The sequence below is a fragment of the Benincasa hispida genome, chromosome 3 (genome assembly GCF_009727055.1).
Source record: "Benincasa hispida cultivar B227 chromosome 3, ASM972705v1, whole genome shotgun sequence".
NCBI lineage: Eukaryota > Viridiplantae > Streptophyta > Magnoliopsida > Cucurbitales > Cucurbitaceae > Benincasa > Benincasa hispida.
This window is the reverse complement of record NC_052351.1, coordinates 69,151,079-69,177,057: the sequence shown is the minus strand read 5'-3', so window position 1 is coordinate 69,177,057 and position 25,979 is coordinate 69,151,079. Positions and strand designations below refer to the sequence as shown.

Below are 25,979 nucleotides of genomic sequence, written 5' to 3'. Positions count from 1 at the left end.
TACAGTTTATATTATATCACATATAATATAACCTATAGTTTAATATTCTCTCACTTAACTTATAGCATTTAATATGAATCAAATTCATATTAAACCTAGACTATAGATTTTATATGAATCACATTCATATAATTAATATTTGAACCATATTTAAATATTTATTTTCTCTCAAATAAAACTTTATGTTATGATGTATCATATACATTATATTAATTATATCTCATAAAGTTGTTTTTATATTAATTATATCTCATATAATTAATTTTATATTAATTATATCTCATATAATTAATTTTATATTAATTATATCTCATATAGTTAATTCCCATTATTAATTTGAACAATTCAAAGTAATCCAAATTAATTCAATTTTCATTAACCTCAATTGAGCTAACAAGGAAACCTTATGGACCTATAGTTTGAAGCTCTAGTGGTACTTTATTAATTAATTAAACTCTTTAATTAAATTAATCAATTTTCATTGTCTGGGCTAAAATTACCATTTTACTCCTGTAGTTGCATCTAACTTCTTAAGTACCACTGATCCTTTTAATGAACAATAAGTTATAGTCCAACAATAAACAAACCACTCTCAGGAGAGGTGTGACACCACATTGTTCAAGCCTCAAAATCAGCCCTTAATGGAGTAATTTATCTATTTATCTTAACTATAAGGAATGTGGGAATTCATTCTTGTGTAGCCGCATTCCCATCTCCCCAATCAAACGAATCATCAAAATGGTAGGCATATTGAGTCAAGAAAATTGGTCACTCTCACCCATACAAATCAAAGGACCTCCTTCATAGGTAGGAATTCACAACTCACTCAAGATTCAGGTCAAGTCACCTATTGTTATCTTGGTGAAATGTAAGCCTCTTCTAGTAACGGTGTTATATAGAGAGACTATTCATTTCGTGGTCCGGTCTTATACAAACTCTTTGTATATAATACCCCTTCTCACATGTCTCAACATAAATGATCAAGATCAGATCATTTGTAGCACTTTACAATAATTGTAACAACTACAAAGTGGGTCATATTCGTAGTGTCACCAGGATAAGGTACCCAGTCTTATCTATCTACTATAGACTGTTTAGTTTATCACTTAAATATGATCCACATGTATGTCTCCACATACATGTTTAATTTAAAGAAGATAACTTCAGATCTTAGTTTATTGGTATTTTTGGGTTAATGCAACTAAATGTCAAATAAAATTGTTATGTTTTTAAAGGATGTATATTTCTATGTTAATTCCCCCAAAATTGGGTTGATTATTTGCTTTTTTGTAGGATTAAACGATTCCCGAAGAGTTTTGGAGTCATTACAAGAAAATTGTGTCAAAAAGATAAAAATGACCAAGAAAATCAACAAATTGAAGAGAAACGAGTAAACACCCAGGAGAGTATCGAGTAAGGCTGTTGGATCATCAACCATCGAGTATTTAGCAGAATACTGTCAAATAGCATCCAGTAAAGACTATCGAGTATTCAACCATCTTCCATCGAGTCATCGAGTTTCGTTTGATTCATTTTCCATCGAGTAAAGAGCATCTCGAGCGTCGAAGATCGAGTATTAAATAGAAAAACTCGATGCACTCGTTCTTCTTTCCAGATTTTGACGTGATCCATCTGCGCACTTCGTGATGATTTCCTGCTGGTATAAGTGAGTTCAGTTCTTCAGAAGACGGGAGATATATCATTTTTTTTTAGAAAATCCATCATTCTCTAGAGAGAAAAACTTAGAAGAAGAAAAACCCATTTTTTTAGAGAGAGATTTCGATTTCCAAGAGCGATTCTTGTAATTTTCTGTGAGATTGAGTCGATTCGTACTCAGACTTGTATCAATATGCAACTATCAATGGAATGCTTAAAGAACTTCAACCTCCATGAGTAGGTAAATCTTTTTCTTAGGGTACTATGCAATTAGGCATTTTCTTGAGACTTTTCTTGAATTTTCTTTCATGTAATTACTTTCTTTTGAATATTCTTGTTGAGATTTAGAATAAAATTGATTAAGATTGAATTGACGAATCAAGATTAATCAATTTTTGTATGTAAAAATTACATGGTTATATAACAAAGTTGTAATTGTAGTTGCAAGAATTAGTAATCTTGATAGAAAATGTGGGCTTCTTTTCCTCTTTTCTTTAAAGAATCTATTAATTTAGAACATTCATGTAATCAATCTTGAATTTTTCAATTTTTTGATTTCAAGATTGGAATAGTTAAGAAAACTCATGAGTTCAATGCAATTTAGGGATTAGTTGTAAAATGTCTTTAGGAAGCAATTAAGATCTATATTAGGGTTAATTGTGAAATTAGCTAATTAGGGCATTGGGAATTTATTCTTAATGAGCTATTGAATAATCTAATTGCATGATTTCTTATTAAGTCAATGACAGAATTGCTTAGTTATATAAAATCCCCAAGATTTCATTTCCATTGAATTTTATCTTACAATCTCTTCCTTATTTCTCCCATTAATAAATTTTCTATATCAATTTTTGTCTTGTGCTTAGTTAGTTTCTTTTATTTCTTAAAACAAACAAATCCCCCATTTAATTTTTTGCATTTAGGAATTCTAATAGTCAATTTTTAGGCCAATTATTTGTGGTTCTCTTGGGATCGACCTCTTACTTCCACTATTACTACATGTTAGTTCTAGTTGTAGTTAGAGTTTAAATAAATTTCATTTGTTTGTGTAGATAGAATTAACAACACCTACTTTACACCGAACAAATTGGCGTCATTGCCGGAAAATTGTGCAATTGGCCTTTTACAATTTTGAATTCCTTAAAAAAAATCATTAAAAAATAGTTAGTTCATTTTAAGCTTTCCTTTTGTGTATGACCCGCTCCTCTCGGAGTTTGCTTTGTGATTTGATTTTAGATATTAACCGTGAGGAAAGAAGATTACGAAGGGAAAGAGCTAGAAGAGAGAAAGAATAATTTGAAGAGTTGGATCAAGAAGAAGAACAACCACAACCAAACATCATGGGCGAAGCAAGAGAACAAACTTTAAGTAAGCTAGCGGAACTGGATTATAATCAACGTCTTTGAATTGTATACCCGGAGATAATTGTCCCATTTGAACTCAAACCGGGGCTAGTACATTTACTTCCAACTTTCAGAGGGCACCTCGGTGAAGACCCTCACAAACACATGAAGGAGTTCCACCTTGTTTGTGACGGGATGCATCCTCATGGAGTGACACAAGAGTAGCTCAACCTTAGAGCCTTCCCCTTCTCCTTGAAGGATGTGGCTAAGGATTGACTATACTACCTACCGGCAGGTTCTATTACTATGTGGTGTGGGTTGAAAAAGAAATTTTTAGAAAAATTCTTTCCGACATCTAAATCTCATAACATAAGAAAAGATATTTATAGAATTAAACAAAGTATAGGAGAATCTTTGTATGAATATTGGAAAAGATACAAACAGTTATGTGCATCTTTTTCACACCATCAAATTTTTTAGCAATATCTAATTTAATACTTCTATTCAGGTTTACTCTGTTCGAGAGAAGCAATATAGATGCAGCCGCCGGTGGGGCTCTAGCAGACAAAACACTGACGGAAGCGAGCCAATTCATATCAACCATGGCGGAGAACTCTCAAAATTTTGGGACAAGGACTCTTGATAACTCTGTTGTTCAATCTAGTGAGGTAAGTGAGCTTAGATCATAAGTATCTAATCTAGTTTCTCTTTTTACTTAGGTAGGCCTTCCTCAAGTCAAATCGTGCGGGATGTGTGGATTAGTTGGTCACAATTCTGAGGCTTGCCCACAAGCCCAAGTCAATGCCATTGGTGGATTTCAGAGAAAATACGACCCCCATGGGCAAACATATAACCAAGGATGGAGAGATCATCCCAATTTCAAGTGGGGATCTCAAGGGCCATATGAGAATTGTAAACCACCATCTTCCTCAAGCTTCTCAAGTATGTCTCTAGAAGACATAGTAAAAACTCTTGTTGACCATTCATTAAAATTTCAATAGGAACTCCACAATTTGCAAAAGGATAACATTTAACTTCATCAAGAAACCAAACAACTTCAACAAGACACAAAATCCTTTCAACAAGAGATTAGACAAAGCTTAATAAACTTGGGCACTCAAATCACACTTTATTCGTGATCTGTTGAGAGTAAACAAATTATGTTGAAACACATCAGCACAAAAAGTCAAATCGCAGACATCTTCACGAAGGCATTGGATGTTGTCCGTTTGAGGTCCTGAGAGCTGCTTTAAGCCTATGTGCTCTAGAGGTATAACAATCAGTCCAGTGGGTTGGTCAGGGGTGGAACTTGGGCCTTCAAGTCGGCAAACCCAAGTAGAAAATCAAGTGCCTTAATTGTCGTTATTGGGAGCTTAAGAAAGTTTAATTGTGTTAGTTTCAAATTTATTTTTAATTTGAACTGTTAGCAATTGCTTTGTGTCCAGCCCAAAAATGATGTCGTTAATTTCAAGCTTAGCCCTAAAGAAATAAAATTTCTAAACACGTACAACAACTAATACTAACACGTAGTAATAGTGGATGCACAAGGTCGATCCACAGAGAACCTTTATTAATTGGCAAAATTGAGTTTTGAAATCAAATTTTTTTTTGTGTGTGTGTTGGGAGGGGTTGATGGATATGAAATTTTGGTAATGAGATTAATGAGAGAGAGTATGAAAGAAATTATGCAAGAATTTCAAAGGAAAAAGGATATTGGAAATTTCTGTAGATTAACCTAATTCTATCATAGACTTAGTTGATTTCATGTAACTTATTTGTTCCATAGCCCATTAAGGCTAAGCCATAATGCCTTAATTAGCCAATTAAACTAAATTGGTCAATTAACCCTAATTTAGATCATAGATGTTTCCTAAATACATTCCACATCTAATTACTAAATTGCATGCATTTCTTGGATTTTCTCAACTATGATATTCTTGAAACACTATGGATTCAATTCAAGAATGATTGTAAATCTTTTCAGGAAAATAGAAAAAGAAGTCCAGACTTTCATCAAAACCACTAGTTCTTGCAACCTAATTACAAGTATGCTATAGAACCATGTAATTTTGCATACAAAAATCAATTAAATGTGAGTTGTCAATTCATCTTTAACAGATTTTATTGAGATTAAGAGCAAGAACATTTAAGAACAAATAAACTACAAGAGAAAATTGAATGGAAAGTCTCAAGAATTGATTAATCTAACATAATCCCCAAGAAAGAAGACTTACCTACTCATGAAGTAGCAAAATATTTAAGAAATCCATAAAATCTTGCAAGAAAATGATACAAGAATAAAGAAATTACATAAGTTTCTCTCAAAATCATGAAAATGAATCTCTCTTTCATAAAAATCGTCTCCCTTCAATTGTTGGAAAATTTGGTTTTTAATGGTTGTAGGTCCCATTGTTGCAACCCTAGAGTGACGTTGGCTCGACGCTCATTTGCGCAAAGGCACACGGGTGAATTTTTATTTTTTTGTCAAAATCCGTAGCGTTGCAACACTGTGTTGTTTCTCAGCATTCTGCCTTTCAAAGTCAGGCAAGTGTTGGGCATAGGCTTAGCGTGAGCGTTGTGACACTACAGCTTCGAAGTTAGGCATGCAGACTTGCTTTAACTGAGGGGTGAAAGTGTAATTTGACATGGTGTCTTCTCTTCCCTTGATTCTTTGTTTGGTTTTGTCTTCTTTGGCTATATTTTTTTTGTCCTTTTTGCTCCAATTTAATCCAATTTTGTTGTAATGACTCTAAAATATTCTCGGGACTATTTTACCTATAAATTTGACATATTAAGCAAATTGATAGTATAAAATTGAGGGAGTTATGTACTAAAATGTAGTTCTTCTCAAGACGTATCACCTTGTGTCAGGTTCTCTCGAAAAATTGTGGGTTTCCGATCGTCTCAACCATTCTGGCTTAGTCTCTTGTTTGTGTTCTTCGTGATCTTCCTCCAAATCGTAAGTACTAGACAAGGTACATATATCTCTTATTCTAAGATGGTAAGGTCTAAAGAGAAGGCAAACAAGAAGTTGCATGTTAATAATGATGCTCCTCCATTATTTACAAACAATTATGGAGTTCGATTTCAAGATCTTCCTGTTTCGAACAAGGAAACTGGGGTTCCACCTTCTACGGCTAAATGAAGGTGATCTGGTGTCAGACTCACTGTTGAGGTGAAAGGGAAAGAAAGGGTTAGTACTTCTGCCCTAATAATGATTGATTTTGTTGGATCCAAGGTAGAAATTTATCTGAATAAAGAAAAATCCACTTCAAATAACTCCTCTAGTCACATGCATGAATATATTGCTCTGCCTAGAAACCCTAAGGATAATGTCAAATCATCGTTTGGTGTTCAAGAGGAAGTTAGGGTTATAGAGAGTAAGTTAGTTGCTGATGAGATTCTGACTTCTGTCTTTGGTGATGTTGAGTCAAATTTTTCTGAATCTAGTTGAGAAAGAAAATGTTAGTATTCCTAAATTGAATGAAAAAGAAGATGTTGTGTCTAATGAGAATGGCTTGAACGATTTCGTTGAAAAAGTTGTCTATGAAACGGTCACACACTAAGAAAAGTACATAGAACGTAAACTACCTAACAAAAGAAAATACATAAGATGAAAGCATAGTAAAAAGAGGTGGAGGTAGACATGCAACCATGGGTAACATGTCCTGGATAAGCATGATCGTGACACGTTACAATGACTCCTTTTCCTACATTTTAGGGCTTTTTTTTTTAACTAAGAGGCAATTTTGACATTTCACATGTTCATTTGTCCCAAAACTCTTCTTTTTTAGAAATTGATACTAAAAGTCTTTAACCCCCATGTCCAATTTTTGGCAATTTCCATATATAATAGCCTATTAATGATAGCGCACTATCACTAATAGGCCTATATCACCGATATTTTTGCATCAGCAGAATGATAACACACTAGTATTATGTCAATTGAGTTATGCTCATTTTGGCAAAGACGAGATTAGGTTAAGTGTTATGTGTGATAATTCTCATTTTTTTGAGGATTATTTAGCTAATAAACTTAAGTATGACATAAAATTACATATATTTAGTCTTTTGTCAGTTTTTGTTTTTTCAAAAAAAAAAAAAAAAAAACCCTCGGTAGGAAATTGAGATATCATCAAGAACAGAGAGCAGATATTGAAATTCTATCCCTATAAAAGTATATAATACTCCCTGTAGAAGTGAACCTCTTATTAAATACAAACCGACTCCCTCAGAACTCTCTCCATATTCAAATTACTTACGGTAACGAGCAAGCACAAAATAAACATACAATATATTGCATAAAAGTTATGGAGGTTCCTTGGGACTTATTTTTTGCTGAGAAGATCATAAAAAACTTCGGGACTTTTGTAATCAGCAATACAGAGAGCCTGAAACCAAATGCCCATAAATTTAAAATTAAAATGCAGCAGCTTTATATAATAGGAAAGAGAATTAAGATTAGTAGTCTCAGCTTAACTTGAGCCAAGGGAGTGTATTTACACTATTTTGTGTACAAATGTATAAATTTCATAAACAATGTTACTCCTGAATATCAGCAGACTAAGAAATTTATACATTTTATGGCTGGCATCATATCCAACACACATATTTGGTGGTAATATAAGCTAAATTTGTTGTGTTGGTAATGTTGTTAAGTAACTGGTGTAAACCAATAGTAGAAACTTAATTGATCTTGTATTATTCCCAAAATGAAGATAGCATCATGTGATTTTTTACAAGGTAGGAAATGTACCATTTTACTAAACCTGTCAACCACTACCCTCACTGAATCATGTGCTCGTTGTGTTTTTGGTAGATATTGAAGTTGGGGTGGGAACAGGGGTATAGAGTCCAACATTTGTTGAAAGTTCTGATAGGCCTCCAATTATACTGCAATATCAAAGGAGAAAGAATAAAGGAGATAAGGGGAATTCGGCGGTTGAGTAGGTTAGGGAGGTTAGAGACCGCAACTAAATTACTTTCAATTCTATTTGGGAAGTTGAGTGTTTAAAAGAAGAAAGAAACAGAAAGAGAGGGAGGGAAGTTTGAATATCTGGAGTGAGGAAGGTGAGCTCTCGAGGGTTGGAGTTCGGGAACGTCTATCATGTAGAATCAGCCGAAGTGTGCTGTTCATCGCCTACTTCTTCTACTAAGCGATCGAGTAGCAGAGCCCAGCGAACGTGCAATGTTTTGTAAGCGATCGTGTAATATTTTGTAAGCGATCGTGTAGTATTTTGTAAGCGATCGTGTAGTATTTTGTAAGCGATCGCGGAGTATTTTGTAAGCGATCGTCTAGCATTAGTCAGCGATCTTGTAGAGTCTGTAAGCGATCGTATAGAGTTTGTACACGATCGTTTAGAGTTTGGTAAGCGATCGAGTAACAACTGTAAGCGATCGTCTAGTTGTTGTTTGACTCTCATCGTTTAATGAAGAATAAGTTCATCGTTTAGCTGTTATATTGAGCAATTGTGCCAACCCGTTAAATCAATAAAGTTCTTTAAAGATCAGTGTCCTAACAAGTTCCCTTTGCTGTTTGGAAAATGTAGCAACGCTTTACAAAATTTTGGACATCTATTCGAATTTGAGGCCAGAAAAAACGCGCAGAAACTAGGTCCAGTGTTTTGGAGATACCAAAGTGTCCAGCTAGACCTCCCCAATATAGGTCTTTGATTAATGTTTCATGGAGAGATGTGTGAGGAATACATAGGCAGTCTCCTTTAAATAAAAAGTTATCAAATATGTGGTAATCAGCCGAATTAATGTGACTCGAACAGTTAGAAAAAATTGTTCCGAAGTCGATGTCTGTGGGGTATAACTCAGGTAGGTGATGAAAAGCTGTGATTTCCCCAGCTAAAACAGTTAGTAATTCCCCTTTTCTGCTTAAAGCATCTACAACTTTATTATCTTTTCCCACCTGATGTCGGATAACAAAGTCAAATCTTTGTAAGAAAGATAACCATTAGGCTTGCATTCTGCTAACCTGTTTTTGACATTGCAAATACTCAAGGAAAAATTATCAGTTAGGAGAATAAACTCTTTATGCAGCAAGTAGTGTTCCCACTGTTTCAAGGCTCTAACTAATGCATAGAATTCTTGCTCGTAAGTACTCCAATTTTGACGTGCCATGCTCAGTTTTTCACTAAATTATTCAATAGGATGGTTATTTTGGGATAGGACTCCCCTATGCCTACCCCACTAGCATCCACAGCCACTTGGAAAGGGATAGTACAGTCTGGAAGTTTGAGAACAGGGTTGTTACAGAGGTGTTGTTTAAGTTTTGAAGAACGGTCTTCCTGTTCCTTACCCCATTGGAAGCTAATTTTTCGAAGACAATCAGTTAGAGAAGCAGCTATGGTGCTGAAATTTCGAATGAATTTCCTATAAAATGATGCTAGGCCTAGAAAAGATTGAATTTATTTTATAGTAGATGGTTTTAGCCAATCCGAAATGGCTTCAATCTTTCTAGGATCAACTTTAAGTTCATTATGTCCAATAATAAATCCTTAAAATGAAATTTCTGTAGTAAAAAACACACATTTTTTGGTGTTTATGTGCAACTGGTGTGAAGATAAAGTTCAGAAGACAGTGTGTAGATGCTGTAAATGTTCTTGTAAAGTATTGCTAAATACAAGTATATCGTCAAAGTATATTACTACAAATTTAAGGAACGGAACCTCATGAATGTGCTTGGAGCATTGGAAAGACCAAATGGCATAACTAGCCATTCAAACAACCCTTTGTTTGGTCTTAAAAGTTGTCTTCCATTTGTCACCCGACCATATTCTGATTTGATAATATCCACTTCAAAGGTCGAGCTTGGAAAAAAGGTAAGCACCACCTAGTTGGTCCAACAGATCACCAATTTGTGATATAGGAAATCTATATTTTATAGTAATTCTGTTTGTAGCTCGGTTGTCCACGCACATACGTCAGCTGTGCCAGCTACCATCTTTCCTTGAGGTAAGGAGAGCTGGTACGACACATGGACTGATGCTCGGCTGAATACATCCCTTTTCTAACAACTCTTGAACTTACTTATGTAAAATGTTATACTTGCTCGGGCTCATCTTGTAATGCGGAAGGTTAGGGAGTGAAATCCCCAGAACGAAATCTATTTGATGTTGTATATCACGCAATGGTGGGAGGCCTGAAGGTGGGTTCACAATGCTAGGAAATTCTTTGAACAACTCTAGAACTTGTTCTAGAAATTTTTCATTATTCCTTTGATCTTCATCTCCTTTAACAATTACTCCCCACATCTCATCTTCATGTTCTCTGATGAATTGCTTCCCCATGATGACACTGAATAGTTGTCGCTTGGGATCGTTGGTGGTTGTAGTGTCTATCTTATGTAATGGTAGAAAAATAATTTTTCGATCATGCCAAATAAATTCATACATATTCTCCCTTCCTTTATGAGTAGCCTGTCGATCATATTGCTATGGACGGCCCAAGAGAATATGGAAAACGTCCATATCTAAGACATCGCATACAATTTGGTCCTTGTAGTTACTTCCGATGGAGAATTGCACCGAGCACACATTGTTTACCTGAGATTCGCCACCTTTTTTATCCACCCGGCTTTATATGGATGTGGATGAGGTTCCATTTTCAAGTTAAGAGCGTTGACTAATCTTTTAGAAACTATATTCTCGGAACTCCCACTGTCAATGATGACGTTACAAACCTTCCCCTACACCGTACACCTAGTTTTGAACAATGAGTGCCATTGCAAGTGAGTTTCAGTTTTTGGATTTAAAAGTACCAGTTGGAGCACACATGATACATTGTCACCCTCGTCTGGTGCTAGAAGATCCATTCCCTCATTTGATGCTTCTTCAAGTTCTTGATCTTGAGCAATTTCATCTTCGGCTATAGCCACTGTTCTTCGGTCAGGACAATTGTTGGACAAATGTCCTTGAGCAATTTCATCTTCGGCTATAGCCACTGTTCTTCGGTCAGGACAATTGTTGGACAAATGTCCATTCTTGCCAGCGAAAGCATTTTCCCAATGTTGTCCTTGCGTAGGGATTGGTACTCTTCTTGGTAGTTTCAAAGGTTGTATCTTTTTGGGTTGTAGGAATTTCTTCTTTGTTTTTAGGCAGTCCCCCATCATTGGATCCTGATGGTCCTTTCTGTGGAGTTATATTTTTCTTTAGTCCGCTAGAAGAGGCTTCCCACTAGTTTCTCCGTGAATATCTTCTTGTTTGGGTTTCATTCATTTCTTCGACAGTTTCTACCCAAGAAATGGCATCAGTGAGAAAACCTAAAGATTGTAACTTTACTTTCTCCTTGATGTTTGTTCACAAGCCCCCCACAAATCTTGCTATCAAGTGGTTTTCATTCTCAGGTAAATTTGCTCGAGCTCCCAAGCGATGAAAGTCTTCAGTATATTCAGCAACAGTTTTTTCCCTTGGCACAAATTCTGATATTGGTTGTATAATATTTGGTCATAGTTTTTTTTGGTAAGAACCTATCTTTCATCATCCGCTTTAATCCCTCCCAGTGATAGGATTTTTCACACTTCGGAACCTATTAACTTCCACTTGTTCCCACAAGGCCTATGCTGCCCCACGGAATGTTAAGGCTACCAATTGCACCTTCTTGTGGTCAGGAGTATTGGCATATTGGAAGAACCCTTCTACATTTTTAACCCATTCCAAGAACCCTTTGATGTCCCTTTTGCCACTGAAGCTAGGTATGTCTAGCTTTACCTTATATTCGCTTTGTTCACCTAGCTGCTATTGATTGAATGCTCTATCTCTCCACCGTCCAGGACGTCCTACCATCCTTCTTTCATCCTCGCTAGAAGAATCATTGTCCTCATTATTCCTCCATCGGTAAACTTGTTGTCTTGGTCGCTCTTGGAACAACAATGGCAGTTCTTGATTGTTTCTTGGCTGAATTTGTTATGGTGCAATCGGGTTCTGTCTTTCTTGGGTGCCAGAATGTTTCTTGGTTGATTTTCTTGGACTTGCGGCTGAGGATTAAAGTTGCTGAAGTTGCCCGCTATTTGATCCAAATGTAAGGTCATTCTCTCAAACATTCGGTGAATACCATCAATGGCTTCCTCAACGGACTGCACGCGTCTCGTCAAGGCCCTTGGTGATAAGGCAACAGATGAAGCCGCTTCTTTGTCCGTAACATCGAGGTTGTTGCCATTGGTTGGCTTCTTGCCCGCCATCAGATCCAGGTTCAACTGTCTCTGATACCAATTTTGGTGTAAGCCAATTATAGAAACTTAATTGATCTTGTATTATTCCCAAGATGAAGGACTTAGCCCTTATTTATAGGCTAGAGTTAGTTACAAACTGACTTAGGTACTGGTTAGTAACAAAAGTGTAAAACCAAACTGAAAACAAACTAATGTACTATAAACTGATACATCAGTAACGTAACATGCACCATTAAAGGTCTTTTTAATACTTGATAGCCTAGATGGGTGATGAACAAGAAGATTGACAACTATTTGAAAAGATTTCCACTAAAACTTTAGAGTCATTGAATCTTAAGATTGTTGAAGAAATTAGTACAAAGGAAGAGAAACAGTTGCTTTTGAAGAAAGAAAATTTTATCTAGAAATATACAAGGATGAACACTTAGAAATTACTCTTTCACTCTCAAAACACTCATTCACTTTTCTAGACTAGCTCTCTAGCTTTGTTTAGCTCACATATGGGGTCACACCTCCTATTTATAGGCATGAGATCCTTGGAGCCCAAGTAAAAGGATTTTCCTAGGCTATTCTTTGATCCTACAAACATTCTATATACTTAGATTATCCTTATCTAAAGGAAATCTCTAGAATTCCTTGAATCTAAGAAAAATCTAGGATATTTCTAGATCTTTTCTTTTGAGATATTTATTTTACATATTACAACATACCTCTAGAAAAAAATATAATTTACATTTTTATGTCACATATTCAAGAATCTTTTAGACTAGTTAGTGTTATTATATATATTTAACAAAGACTGGTATCAACAATGTGTTGATAGAACCCAAATGTATTGAAATATACATAAAAGATTTTAGAACTACAAGGAAACCAAGTGTTTCGAGGTACTTGGAACCTCCTCCCTTCTTGAGATTACTCTAAAGCCCTAATTCACTACAAATGAAAATAAAGTCTAACCTCTCCCTTTCTCACCCCCTCAATTATAACCAAATTCCCTAACCACTTCCCTAACTAATTACTAATGTAGGCTTAAAATCCTAATATTTTAGGCCATGTTCGGTAACAATTTGGTTTTTGAGTGTTTGCTTTTTAAAATTAAGCCTATAGGCACTACCTCCATCTTTAAATTTCTTCTTTTGTTATCTACTTTTTACCAATGGTTTAAAAAACCAAACCAAACTTCAAAAACTAAAAAGAATTCAACAATTGTACTTAAGAAAGATGCAAATCATGGTAAGAAATGAGAAGGAAATAGACTTAATTTTCAAAAATCAAAATCCAAAAACAAAATGGTTACCAAACAGGACCTTAATAACATTCTTATCTTAGTGCATTTGGCTAATATTCATCTCGTCCACTTTAAGTTTAAATTGATTGTAAATAACTCGATTTGGTGTTTTGTTGATTGAATTTTATGTAAACTATTGATTATTCCTTAAAAAACTTTTTCAGGGAGGGTAAGTTACAACACTTATTCAAGGGTTCAATTCAATGGAATGGAAGGTTAAAATTACTGTGGAAAAAATGAACTTTCCCTAAAGAGAAAGTAAGATATATACAGTTTGCAGATAACTACCAACTTAAAACAAAAACAAGGGAGAAGTTATTGACAGGATCATGGAACCACAAGTTTACCTGCATTGCACATGCTATATGAATAAGGGTTGCTTCAGACCAAGGCCTGCCAATGAACTGGAGGCCTATTGGCAAACCAGTTTTATCATATCCAACCTGCAGAACAAAGTTTTGCAAAGAACAAGCCCAATAAATTATTAATTATTGGCACTACTACCCTATCAACTCCCAAAAAACAAGAATATCAACATTGCCATCTTACTGGAACAGTTACTGCAGGTAATCCCAGAAAGTTTCCAGCTATTGAATACCTAACAAGGGCAGCTGAAATGATACAAAGTTATCATTTTCACTTGTGTTTGCAAATTGCAATATAATAGAACGGCTAAATATATAATTCAGTCTCAAATGTGTGGGCCATTTTACAATTTCATTCCTAAACAAGACATTACCATCACAAGATCAATTATTTTTAAAGCCCCGGATGCACTAAGGCGCAATGGTCCGTCAGAGCTTAAGAGGCACAAAAATAAACACGTACTTTTTTTTGAAGGCGCACTGTGAATAAATACCAATTCTTTCATTTTAAAATACAAGTTCATCTATAACATAAATAAGCCTACCTAATTCATATCACTTGAACCATAGAAACTAACTAATTGACTTGAAATGACTTGTTTTAAAAAATGGACCAACTCAACTAACAACTAACAGCCTCAAAATACAACCTTTTTAAATTCTTTATACTTGGTGATAGCAAGGACTTAATTGAAAGAAATCTATACATAAAGGATAAAATTGAGAAATTTTACAGAATTAGGGAAAAAAATTTTAAAAATGTTACAGATAGCAAGGACTAACTTTTATATTTAGCCTACTTTAAAAAAAAAACAAAAAATATGTTCATACAAGAGCAGGCATATATGCATGTAAATCCGTACCTCCATTAATGTAGTCAAGTTCTCCAGTCTTGAGAGCATCATTCAAGATTGGGTAAGCAGTTACACTGATTAATAAAATACAAAAGTTAAAACTATTTTAGAATGTTTACTTACTCGGGATACTTCTTTTTAAATAGTTTTTATGTTCTTGAAACAGGAAACAAAATTTTCATGGAAAAGTGGAGTTAAAAGTAATGTAAAAATAAAGTATTACATAGTATATACGGGTATTCAAAAAACCTGATGATCCGAAAAAACCGATCAACCCAACCCATGTAGTTTGGGTTGGGTTATCAACTCATTTGGGTTGGGTTGGGTTTAAATAAATGAAATTTTTGTGGGTTGGGTTGGTTCATGGGTTCACCTAAAAATTAAAATGACCCAAATCAACCCGAACCAACCTGAACTTATTATTAACTTTATAATGTATATTTTTTACTTATGATACAATCATATATACATATATTTATTTAAGTTTTATCATTTTTTTTGGATAATTTATTCTCCAACAACTCCTAAAAACAGTTTTTTAGCACTTTGGAAAGAAAATATTCATTATATATATTGAAATTGAGTTGTTAATCTTAATTGAATGTATGAAAATAATTAAAATAAAATTTTTACATATTAACAACTTACTTTCTTTTAGAACAAAAATAACCTGATCAACCCGAACCAACCCAACCCAAATGTTTCATAGTTGGGTTGGGTTGGGTTCATCTTGTAAAAGGGGTTATTTGGGTTGAAGAAATTAACAACCCGAACAATTGGGTTGGGTCTAAAAAGTTCTTCAACCCAACTCAACCCAACCGACGAACACCCCTAATAGTATAGGACCAACTACCCAATGAAGCTTTTATAACCCAGCACAATTTGTTTTAGATCTGTATTAAATATGATATTATTAGTCTAATTTTATCTCTTAGTTATTATTCATTATCATTTCCTATTTTAGATGCATTCCTTGTTTGTAAATTTTACTGTATGCTATTTGCATGTAATTTAGGTCCTTTGTTGAATTATGGTTCCCTCTCTGAAGTTCCAGGAACAAAGTCAATAAAAATGGTCAAATGATCTCTTACTCTCTAATATTCTTTATGCTCTTAAATGGATTGTAAATTCAATGTCAATTAAGCAAACCTATCACAGTATCTTTAAATTCTGTTTGAACTTATGAGAACTGTCAAATGATCTCTAATGTACTTTATATATATCGTTGGAAAGAAGGGGCTTTATTGATAGTTTATAGACCCAAGGGTATTTTAGTATTTTACTTTCCCTAGGTTTATTTCCTTTATTATTTTAGGGCTTCCTAGAGCTTATAAATATGACTTCTATTGTAACTTTTAATAAAAAAAGACTCTCTATCGTGGTTTTTTCTCCCTGTTCTAGGGTTTTACACGTGAATCTAGTGTTCTCAATTTTTTATCTTTTTACATATATATATTATACACTTTTTGATATTAACTCTAGCATGAAAGACATTGGTCTCTTCAAGGCAACAAACGAGGACTATAAACTATAAATCCAGTTAAAAGTTTGTAAAGAGGTCATTGAAAAGTACCCTGTTGTTGGTGAAACAATGACATCAGCATGTGCTAATATTTTCTGATGAAAATACATCTGACGATTCCTGTAGATATTTAAAACTACTTAATACCAAATGAGAGAAAGTTTTGGCATTGCGTAGCACCAAGTGGAAATAAATTGCTCATTATTCTTTTTTTCTTTTTAAAGGAAACAAGTATTTTTAATTGATGTAGTGAAAAGAGGCTAATACTAAAAAATACAAGCGACTGAAAAGGAAAGAATAACATAGACATAAATCAGAATAAAAGAAATTGCAAGGGAAATATAAAGGCATTCTAATTGAGACATATCAATTAGTGGAAACTATAAATATTAAAGAACAGGATCTTTCATAATCTCAATGATCTTTTCCTAGTAGTTTCTGGTTTCTAAATTTGAGCTTGATTACTTGGAAGAAATAGCAGGTAATCAAATCAAACATATGAAAATCAGCATTACTATAACCTCATTTTACCTTCAAGCAAAATCCTTTACTAAACTGACGTAAATCGTACATATTTTCGATAGTCTTGATTTTCGATCAGTGGGACACAATTCTTACCTAATCTTCTGAGCTTTTATGTACTCCTTGCTACTGAAAGAACCATAAACAGCAAGTGCTACTCTTGCATCCCATCCTAGTTGTGAGGAATCCCTGTTTCAATGGCTTGAGTTGACTCAGTATATATGCAACATAAATTAATAGGTAAATATGGGGTTGAAGTTAACATACAACTTTTCAAGATAAGAACTTAATGAAGTGCTGCACTCTGATGCAATTGTTGAATAATGTGCCAAACGCATTACTTCTATCTCTGGAATAGTCACCTCCACGGTCTTTAAAGTAAACAAGAAGATTATCAGGTAACATTCTGATGTGATATGAATTGTTATATCAGTAACCTCCACATGAATAGTTTATTCATTCTTCAATATGTTGTTTATTTTAAACTAGAGGCTAGGTCAAGGGGCAGAAAAGGAATGGATAAACGATAAATTTGTATGTCAATTGTTAAGAACATATATGCAGTACCTTCCAGCCGTGATGTTTTTGAAGTTTGTCCATGGCATTGGAACAGCAAACTCTGATATCATCACTGCAGTCGTTAAACCACTAATTATCTCAATTAGTGGTGTAAAAATCAATGAGATGATTTAAAACATCATAACAGTGGTTATGAACATCAAATAAGTTGATGTTAAATTACTAACCTCACCATACTTTGCAAATGTAACCGAAGATAATGGTCTTGAAGAGTTCAGCAAAGGAAAACAAAGTTTGGGCTGAACGCTCATAAGGTGAATAGAAAAGACAAATAAAAGTTCAGAATATGCAAGAGGATATATGAAAACAGCATAATAAGCCTCAAGTAATATGTCCTCAAACATCAATAGACATGGTATTTGGAAGCTTTGTAGTAGCAGTATCCTCAATCTAGTGCCGTCTTTATTGTGACATAGTTTGAGCATTAGTCTCTTTTCGGAAAATATGCTCCCAAGAGCTCTCAGTATTTATATTTTGATACAAATTTCAGTGTAGAACCTGATAAAGTTTGTCTTTAACATACAACAATAATTTCAACCAAGCACTTACCAGTACAGTATTCTGATGTGATGGAAGTTTGCTGCTTATAGCTGCATAACTGGATAGCATTACAGTCAATAAAATTTCCATCAAAACTCCCTCAAGTTGCAATAAGAAAACAGAGAAAAGAAAGAACACTAACACGATAAATGCATCCTCAATTGTGCCTGCCAGTATCCCTACCATCCCAACGGTCCAATTCAGAGGAAGGACACTGAAAACACAGAATGTCACCAACCAAATTATATTGAATTGTCAAAGGCATAAATGTAGAGAGGTTATTTTTCAGTAGACATAAGTTGTCACCCAGAATGAGGAACACGGCCAAACGTCGGCTTCAAACCAACAACTCCACATAGAGATGCAGGGATTCTCACAGATCCTTTATAAAATTACCAATGAACCGAATTTAGTTGCAACATATATAAACTACTGCACAATTTCTTGAAAACAGCCAACTTTATTAAATAACTTCATGTACATAACTCTACAGGAGCTAGTTGATTTTTGTTAATGATGTCATCTTCAATAGAATAAGATTAATTTGACTAGATTTCAGATTTCCTTCTAAGGGCACAAACACTATCAGATGCTTAAAAGTCCCACCACTAAAAGGATGAAAAATTAATCACCACCCTATCATCATTTTTTTTTTCTTTTCTCTTCTTTTCTTTTTCTGAAGGAACAACCTATCTTCTTTATCACAGAATAGGACCCAATTCTAATTAGTCTGTTTAACCTCAATTGCGTTTTTTGTTTCAAAATGGAGAATGTAATTTAGAATGCATGAGGTAGGAAAGGATCGAAATGGAAATATATAGAAAAAACTGGAGAGATTAGAGAGTGGTAGAAGAGAAGCTGGTCTTTAAAAGATAAATGCCATTATTATGCTAAAATTATAGCTATCAACTATATATTGTCATGTTTTTCAACTTCATATTCGTACTTTTAAAATTCTATTAATTTCATCCCTAAAATTTCTTACTAATCTAATCATGTCCGTAGCCTCCAGCATAGCCTTATTCAAAAATGAAATTACCTCCTCCATCAACACCTAGAGCAGCAGGACATAGTCCTGCAGCAACAACTGCAGCAGATCCGCTAGAGGAGCCTCCACATATCCTGCTTGAATTATATGGATTTCTTGTTGATCTGCATAACCCATTTAAAAAGTTTAGCATCTCAAGTCACAAATTGGAGTTTGGTGAGGAAACATGTAAGGAGAGCCATGTCAAGCTGTAATGTATAGACACTATATTTTAAATACAATGAACAAGGACTGATATTATAGTATTTGACAGTCCATAACTGCATAAACATTGTACTTTATGATTTAATAATTAATACTTCTATAAGAAAATTTGTTTTCAAATCATTATGTGTTGACATGCCCAGGTCTCATCATATTCATATTTATACAAATGTCTATGCTCCTTATGTATCTTGAACTCATGATTCTACAGCAAGACTTTTGCACACATTTAATTCATAAGCTTTTTCCATTTTATATGAGGCAAATGATTAAAATTACCCTAATATCTGGTTTCAGTTTTTCCTTAATGTTTCAAAAGTTCCATTTTTACCACAATCATCTAATTTATAGCAAAAAAGAAAAAACCTCCCTAACCAACTAAATTATACAACTTGTGGGTTGAATTGTAACTTTTAAAATGTTTAAAATATCAGATCTTCTCACCCATGATGAGGGTTTATTCCACTTGTTCCTATACCAAGTTCATGCATATTGGTTTTCCCAACAATTAGGGCTCCACATAACCTGAGATACTTCACACAACTTGCATCACCTGTACAGGGTCTTAGTTTGTGCAACCAACTTGTCCCCCCTACGAGAACAAGATGCTATCAAGTCAAGCACAAAAATAAAATAAACTCGCATACATGAGAACATATTTGACTTTACAAACTGCTAGTGGAAAACTGAGAAACACCAAATTACCTGTAGTAGGATATGGTAAACAATCTATTTCATCCTTGACTGCAATTGGAACACCATCAAGAACTGAAAAGGGTTTTCCTGGGATGAGTCAAAATAAAAGGAAATAAGAATGAAAGGAAAAACCGGAACAGTTTCTCGCAACAGCAACATACTGTTAGGTTCCTTAGCAGTAAAACCTAACAATGCCAAGAAAAGCAGGGGAAATACACACCCTGTTACATTTCTATTGGTGTAATTAGAAGCTTTATCTTTGAAGGATAGTTAGTTAGTTTAATAGTAGTTTGTTATGAATTGATTGTTCTTTTAAATTTGTTAATTTCGTTTCTAATTCTGTTACGTAAACAGAACTTATACTTTGTTTTCCTATAAATAAAGGCTTCCCTCCCCTCAATGGAGAAAAAGATCCATTTTGATTCAAAATTAGAGTTTTTGTAATACATCATATTGGTATCAGAGCAACGAATCCTCGGACGAATGGCAGGAAGAAGAGTTGCCCACCCGAGAGGAGGAGATGCCCCAACGCTAGATCAAGAGATGGAAGAAACCCCCATCCTCTCTCCAAAAACTACAACGAGACACTTGCTGTCCATTGAAGACTCGTTGGAGGGAATTCACAGTTCGTTGAACAACCATTAAGAAACGGTGGCCACACTTGTGAGAAGGATGGATGCATTGGTGGCACCGGCCCAAATTGAAGAAGATGCTTCGGCGTTCAAACAAAATTGGGAAGAAGAGGAAGACTTGGAGTTGGACAGCCGAGAAACTTTCAATTTCAGCAAGAAATTCATCAAGAAGGGGTTCCAAGAATGCATAGGCATCACCAGAAAAACCCAAGAAGACGACCAAATGTTCAAGAAAGATTCCAAGCAGACCAAGATTGGGTTTGTTCATGTGAAAATGATCAAGAAGAAGAATATTTTGATGCAAGAAGACTGAGAAGGAAGATATGAAGCTAGAGATGATCCATACGACTTCAAAATGAAGATAGACTTGTCGTTTTATAATGGTAAGCGTGACACTGAAACATTTCTTGATTGGATCAAGAACACAGAAAATTTCTTTGATTACATAAACACACCGGATCACAAGAAGGTTCGATTGGTTGCCTTCAAGTTGAACGGAGAAGCATCTGCGTGGTGGGATCAATTGGAAGTAAATCGACAATGACAAGGCAAGAGGCCTATCCGAACGTGGGAAAAGATGAACCGGTTGATGAAAGAAAGATTTCTTCCTCCCAATTACGAGCAAAGACTATACACTCAGTACCAAAATTGTAGACAAGGCCCTTGGACAGTAGCTGAATTCGTGGAAGAGTTCCATTGTTTGGGAGCAAGAACTAATTTGGCTGAAAACAAACAACATTTGATAGCACAGTTCATTGGTAGGCTGAGAATGGACATCAAAGAGAAGATAAAACTTCAATAATTCAATTTGTTGGCTGATGTGATTACTTTTGCTGAAACAGTGGAAGAACTCAATGAAATTAGCTCCAAGAAAGCTTAAAACAAAAACCTGTGGAAAGCATCCACAAGTAGGAGAGAGTGAATTCTTCATCCAAAGGTACTAACCAACCATCATCCACATCTTCGGCCAAAGAAAAGGAGAAAGAAAATCTTGGAGAGGCCGTGGAAAAGAACACCGAAGCTGCCAACAAGAAGAAATCTCAAAATCCTTACAACCGGCCTTCATTGGGAAAATGCTTCCGATGTGGCCAAGCTGGCCATTTGTCCAATGAGTGCCCTCAAAGGAAGAGGGTAGCTTACATGGAAGATGAAAAAGTCTTAAATGAACATAGTGAAGAAGTTGAAGAAGAAGTTGAAGAAGAAGCTGAATTCATTGAACCAAATGATGGTGAGAGGGTATCTTGTGTTCTCCAAAGGGTGCTAATTACTCCTAAAGGAAAACCCAATTCTCAACGACATTGTCTTTTCAAGACAAGATGTACAATCAATGGGAAGGTGTGCAACGTAATTATAGATAGTGAAAGTAGCGAGAATTTTGTCTCCAAGAAGCTAATGGCAGCCTTGAATCTCAAGGTGGAAGCTCATCCAAGCCCTTACAAGATTGATTGGATGAAGAAGGGTGGAGAAGTTCAAGTCAACGAAATTTTGTATGGTTTCCCCCTCAATTGGAGTGGATACAAAGATCAAATTGTATGTGACATGTTGGAGATGGATGTATGCCATATCCTCTTAGGGAGACCATGGAAATTTGACACTCGAGCCTTGTACAAGGGGAGAGAAAATACATACGTGTTCCAATGGATGGACGAGAAGATTGTATTAATCCCATTGAACAAGAAGATGATGAGGGAGTAAAGATGGAAAAAAAAAAAAAAGACAGCAGCCACTTGTTTACTACAATCAGTGGCCAGATTTTGATGAAGGAAAGGGAGGCTGATATTCTAGGACTTCTTGTAGCATAAAAGTCCAAAGAAACTCAAGAAAATGAAGTTCCTTCATAAGTGCAAAGATTGTTTGAGGAATTCCCTCAAACTTAGAGAGGAACCCGAGGGACTACATCTATTACGAGACATCCAACATCATATTGATCTAATTCCAGGAGCTACACTACCAAATTTACCTCATTATAGGATGAGTCCTAAGGAGTATGAAATCCTTCACCAACACATTGAGGAGTTACTCAAAAAATGGCATATTCAACCAAGCTTGAGCCCATGTGCAATGCCAATCCTACTCACACTAAAAAAGGATGGTAGTTAGAGGACGTGTGTGGATAGTACAGCTATCAATTGAATTGTAGTGAAATATCGCTTTCCAATACCTCGAATAAGCGATCTGCTTGACCAACTTGGAGGAGCCTTAATATTCTCAAAAGTGGACATGAAGAGTGAATACCACCAGATTCGAATAAAGCCGAGGGATGAATGGAAGACTGCATTTAAGTCCTACTTCTCATTCACAAACCGATGGCCAAACCAAGTTACCCCATCGAGTCGCCTTGTGACCTACATATTAATCCAATATTCAATGTTGGTAATCTCAAACCTTATTTTGCTCCTGATGACTTCTAGTTGGCATCCTAATTGTCATCCTCGAGGATGAGTCTGATTTTAAAGGGGTGGAATATGGTGTAATTAGAAGTTTTATCTTTGAAGGATAGTTAGTTTAATAGTTGTTTGTTATGAATTGATTGTTGTTTTAAATTTGTTAGTTTTGTTTGTAATTTTGTTATGTAAATAGAATCTATACTCTATTTTCCTATAAATAAAGGCTTCCCTCCTCTCAATGGAGGAAGAGATTCATTTTGATTCAAAATTAGAGTTTTGGTAATACATCATCTATTATGATAAGAAAGTTGTCACCAAGTAATGATAACAAACTAGAACGTAAATAACAGAAAAGCAAGAAAAATATAAAGATACCAACACATTCGAGAGAGCCGGAATTCTCTCTTGAGTCCCGAGTCTTCTCAAACCTCAGCTTCAATCTAAAAATTATCGACATCAGCTTCCTCTTGCAAAGCTCCACAAAATCCCCTCTTGACCCCAATGACCATACCATAACAAACTCATTGTTCCTACTAACCAACTGTTGACCATGAATTCGCCTTCTTTCCCCTCCTCTCATACACGACTAATTGAGGGTCTCATCTCACACATACCAATATCATAAATGTAAATCTTGGATGTCCAAGGTTGACTAGATAGAGTTTAAAGAAACTTCAAGAAACTAATAAGAAGATAATCGTTTACTGATATGGATCCGACACAGTAGCTGGAAAGGATTTCATGCATACAACAGGAAAAATGAACTTTTCTCCCCAAGGCTATTAGTTACCTTGTTCATAACGTTTAGTTGATTCAGCTGCCTGCTTTAGAATATCTTCAACATCATAATTAATGAAGAATGACATGTTCAATGGAGGTTTGGATGATTCGCTCACAGCTGCTATGAATCTCTCTGCAACCTATAAAATAAAAGAAAATCCAAAGCCCGTATGAAACATACCACAGCTTGATAACTAAACAAATACTGACCTGTGAGAAGACAAATTTGATATGCATTTAAATAAAATTTCAGAACTCAGAACAGTTATTTATCTTCTAATAAAAAGAGCATGATAAAAATAAAAAAATAATAATAATAAAAAAAAGACATGAAAAGCTAAAATTTGGCTTACAGTTAGAGGAGTTATTTTTCTTGAATAATATGCCCTTGAATAGTCCATTATTGTCCAGCGGTGAAATGAAGGATTCAAAGAATTTACTTCTTTCTCTGACCATGTAGGCAGACAACTAACTGCCTCTTGAACTCGTTCTGTTTCAGATAGATCTAAGCCAATGTACTTGACCTCCTCGCTTTCTTTTTCTGCAAACCAATATAAATTTTCATTATGAAAATATGTGTTTATCGATGTAAAGAACGTGAACTATCTACCAAGTTAACTGAAAAAAATGAAATGTGCAAGACTGTGAAGTTGTGGATAATTCCAAGATAGACTGAGCAGAAAAGAAACTGAAGTCATTTCCAACATCTAACTGAAATATTCAAAATATTAAGCAATAACCAACTTGTGGGGTGATAAACCTAATGAATAAACAAGGTCGGTTTCCATTGTCATCGAAGATTTGAGTATTTAAAACATAGGCATTACGATGATTGAGTACTTGGGACACACCGTGAGGGAGTTGTGTATAATTTCAAGATTGAGGTGATGCTAGGTTGACCGGTCCTATCAACCTAAAGGAGATTCACAGGTTTAACTAATCTTTCATTTTGGACACAAAAGTTATAGGATATAAATATAATATGATTATATTAATTAATTATATGATAATTAATCCTTTTTCCACATTCGGACGTGGGTTAGTGGACAGCATCGGTTATGGTAACCGATGAGTTAAAATGAAAAAAGTTTTCATTTTTGAATAGTGCAATTGATAATCCGGAATCGCCCAAAAAAACAATTGTGAAGCGCGCGTTGGTGAAAGAAAACGATCGCTCGAGAGCCTATACGATAGTTGCTTCTCCGTCTAAACGATCGTCCACCTCGCGCTAAACGATCGCACACTCTCGCTTACACGATCGGATAGCTTCTCTAAACAATCGTATAGTGTGCCGATTTAACTAGACGATCATATACCGTTTCCTAAACGATCGTTCAGTAAATCCTACACGATTGTGTAGTTCCTCTAGACGATAAGCACTTCTGCTATGCGATAGCGTCGTTTTCTTTCCCACTTGCTTATCGCCTACACGATTCGTGTTTCCTCCGTCCTCTACCAAATTCACCAAATCTCACCCTTTGGATTTTCACTCCGAGAATACCTGGGGCTCATTAGTGGTGGTGTCGTCCCCATTGCGGTGGTGAGTTCGCGTTGATCGTGCTGTTGTAGTCGACGTTTTCCGTCGGGCGTTGGTAGATCACTTGGAGGGTTTCCGCTGCTTTGGAGTTCTGAAGTTTTGAAGATAGTCTTCAACTGGTATGGAACTCTTTCCCTTATGTTTTTGTTGTTCGTAGCATGCCGTTAATTAGAGTTTATTTGCATAACTATATGTGTTGAATGTATAATGTTATATTTCGGTCACGGTGAGATCGGAGCGATTCGAACGCGCTCATGGAACTCATCAATATGAGATCCTTCAATTGGTATCAGAGCCAGGTTCTGATACTCCGATTTCATCTATTGCAATGAAATGACTTTTACATTCATGGTGGGTGCATTTTTGCACTGTTTAATTATTAAATCTGCTGTGGATGTGTTGGATTAATGGATGTTTTCGGGATGATTAGCCTCAGTTTGATTTAAATCCTTGGTTATTTGTAAAGGCCCCTGCGTTTTTGGACAGTAATAATCATTATCGAGTCTATATTCAAAGTTTGTTTGAAGTTTTGAGTTGTTCGTCGAGGTTCTGGGCAAGCGTTGCAGGTCTTCGAAGAATGAGGCGATCTAGGGTTGATCGCATCGTGCAGAAGATGTTCTACGTGATCGCTGTTGATCACATCGTAAAGATGAAAGAGTACGCGATCGCGGTTGAACACATCGTTTAAACGATGGGGAATGCAATCAAGAGTTGGTCACATCGGGTTGACGATCGAGTACACGATCACTGAGTAACTGATTAAACGATCGCTTAGTAACGCACAGTAAATTGTTTACCTGTCATTGCGCTACACGATCAGGCTTCACAGCCTTGTCGTCGTCAAC

At 35.4% G+C, this 25,979-nt stretch overlaps 1 protein-coding gene across 1 annotated transcript in view; it reads right to left on the bottom strand.

The window, feature by feature from the left end:
• Positions 1-7,058: 7,058 nt before the first annotated feature.
• Positions 7,059-25,979, bottom strand: part of LOC120072751 (fatty acid amide hydrolase-like) — a 57,313-nt gene continuing 38,392 nt past the window's right edge. The window contains exons 4-20 of the mRNA XM_039025230.1: positions 23,951-24,138; positions 23,608-23,737; positions 19,808-19,885; positions 19,547-19,694; positions 18,890-19,002; positions 18,157-18,232; positions 17,993-18,064; positions 17,860-17,908; positions 17,478-17,549; positions 17,299-17,379; positions 16,999-17,102; positions 16,828-16,920; positions 16,261-16,329; positions 14,697-14,761; positions 14,018-14,079; positions 13,816-13,911; positions 7,059-7,390 (exon numbers count right to left, since the gene is read on the bottom strand). Of these exons, the coding sequence (XP_038881158.1) occupies positions 7,328-7,390; positions 13,816-13,911; positions 14,018-14,079; positions 14,697-14,761; positions 16,261-16,329; positions 16,828-16,920; positions 16,999-17,102; positions 17,299-17,379; positions 17,478-17,549; positions 17,860-17,908; positions 17,993-18,064; positions 18,157-18,232; positions 18,890-19,002; positions 19,547-19,694; positions 19,808-19,885; positions 23,608-23,737; positions 23,951-24,138 (1,559 nt within the window). The 3' untranslated portion in view covers positions 7,059-7,327. The remainder of the gene's footprint in view (positions 7,391-13,815; positions 13,912-14,017; positions 14,080-14,696; positions 14,762-16,260; positions 16,330-16,827; positions 16,921-16,998; positions 17,103-17,298; positions 17,380-17,477; positions 17,550-17,859; positions 17,909-17,992; positions 18,065-18,156; positions 18,233-18,889; positions 19,003-19,546; positions 19,695-19,807; positions 19,886-23,607; positions 23,738-23,950; positions 24,139-25,979) is intronic.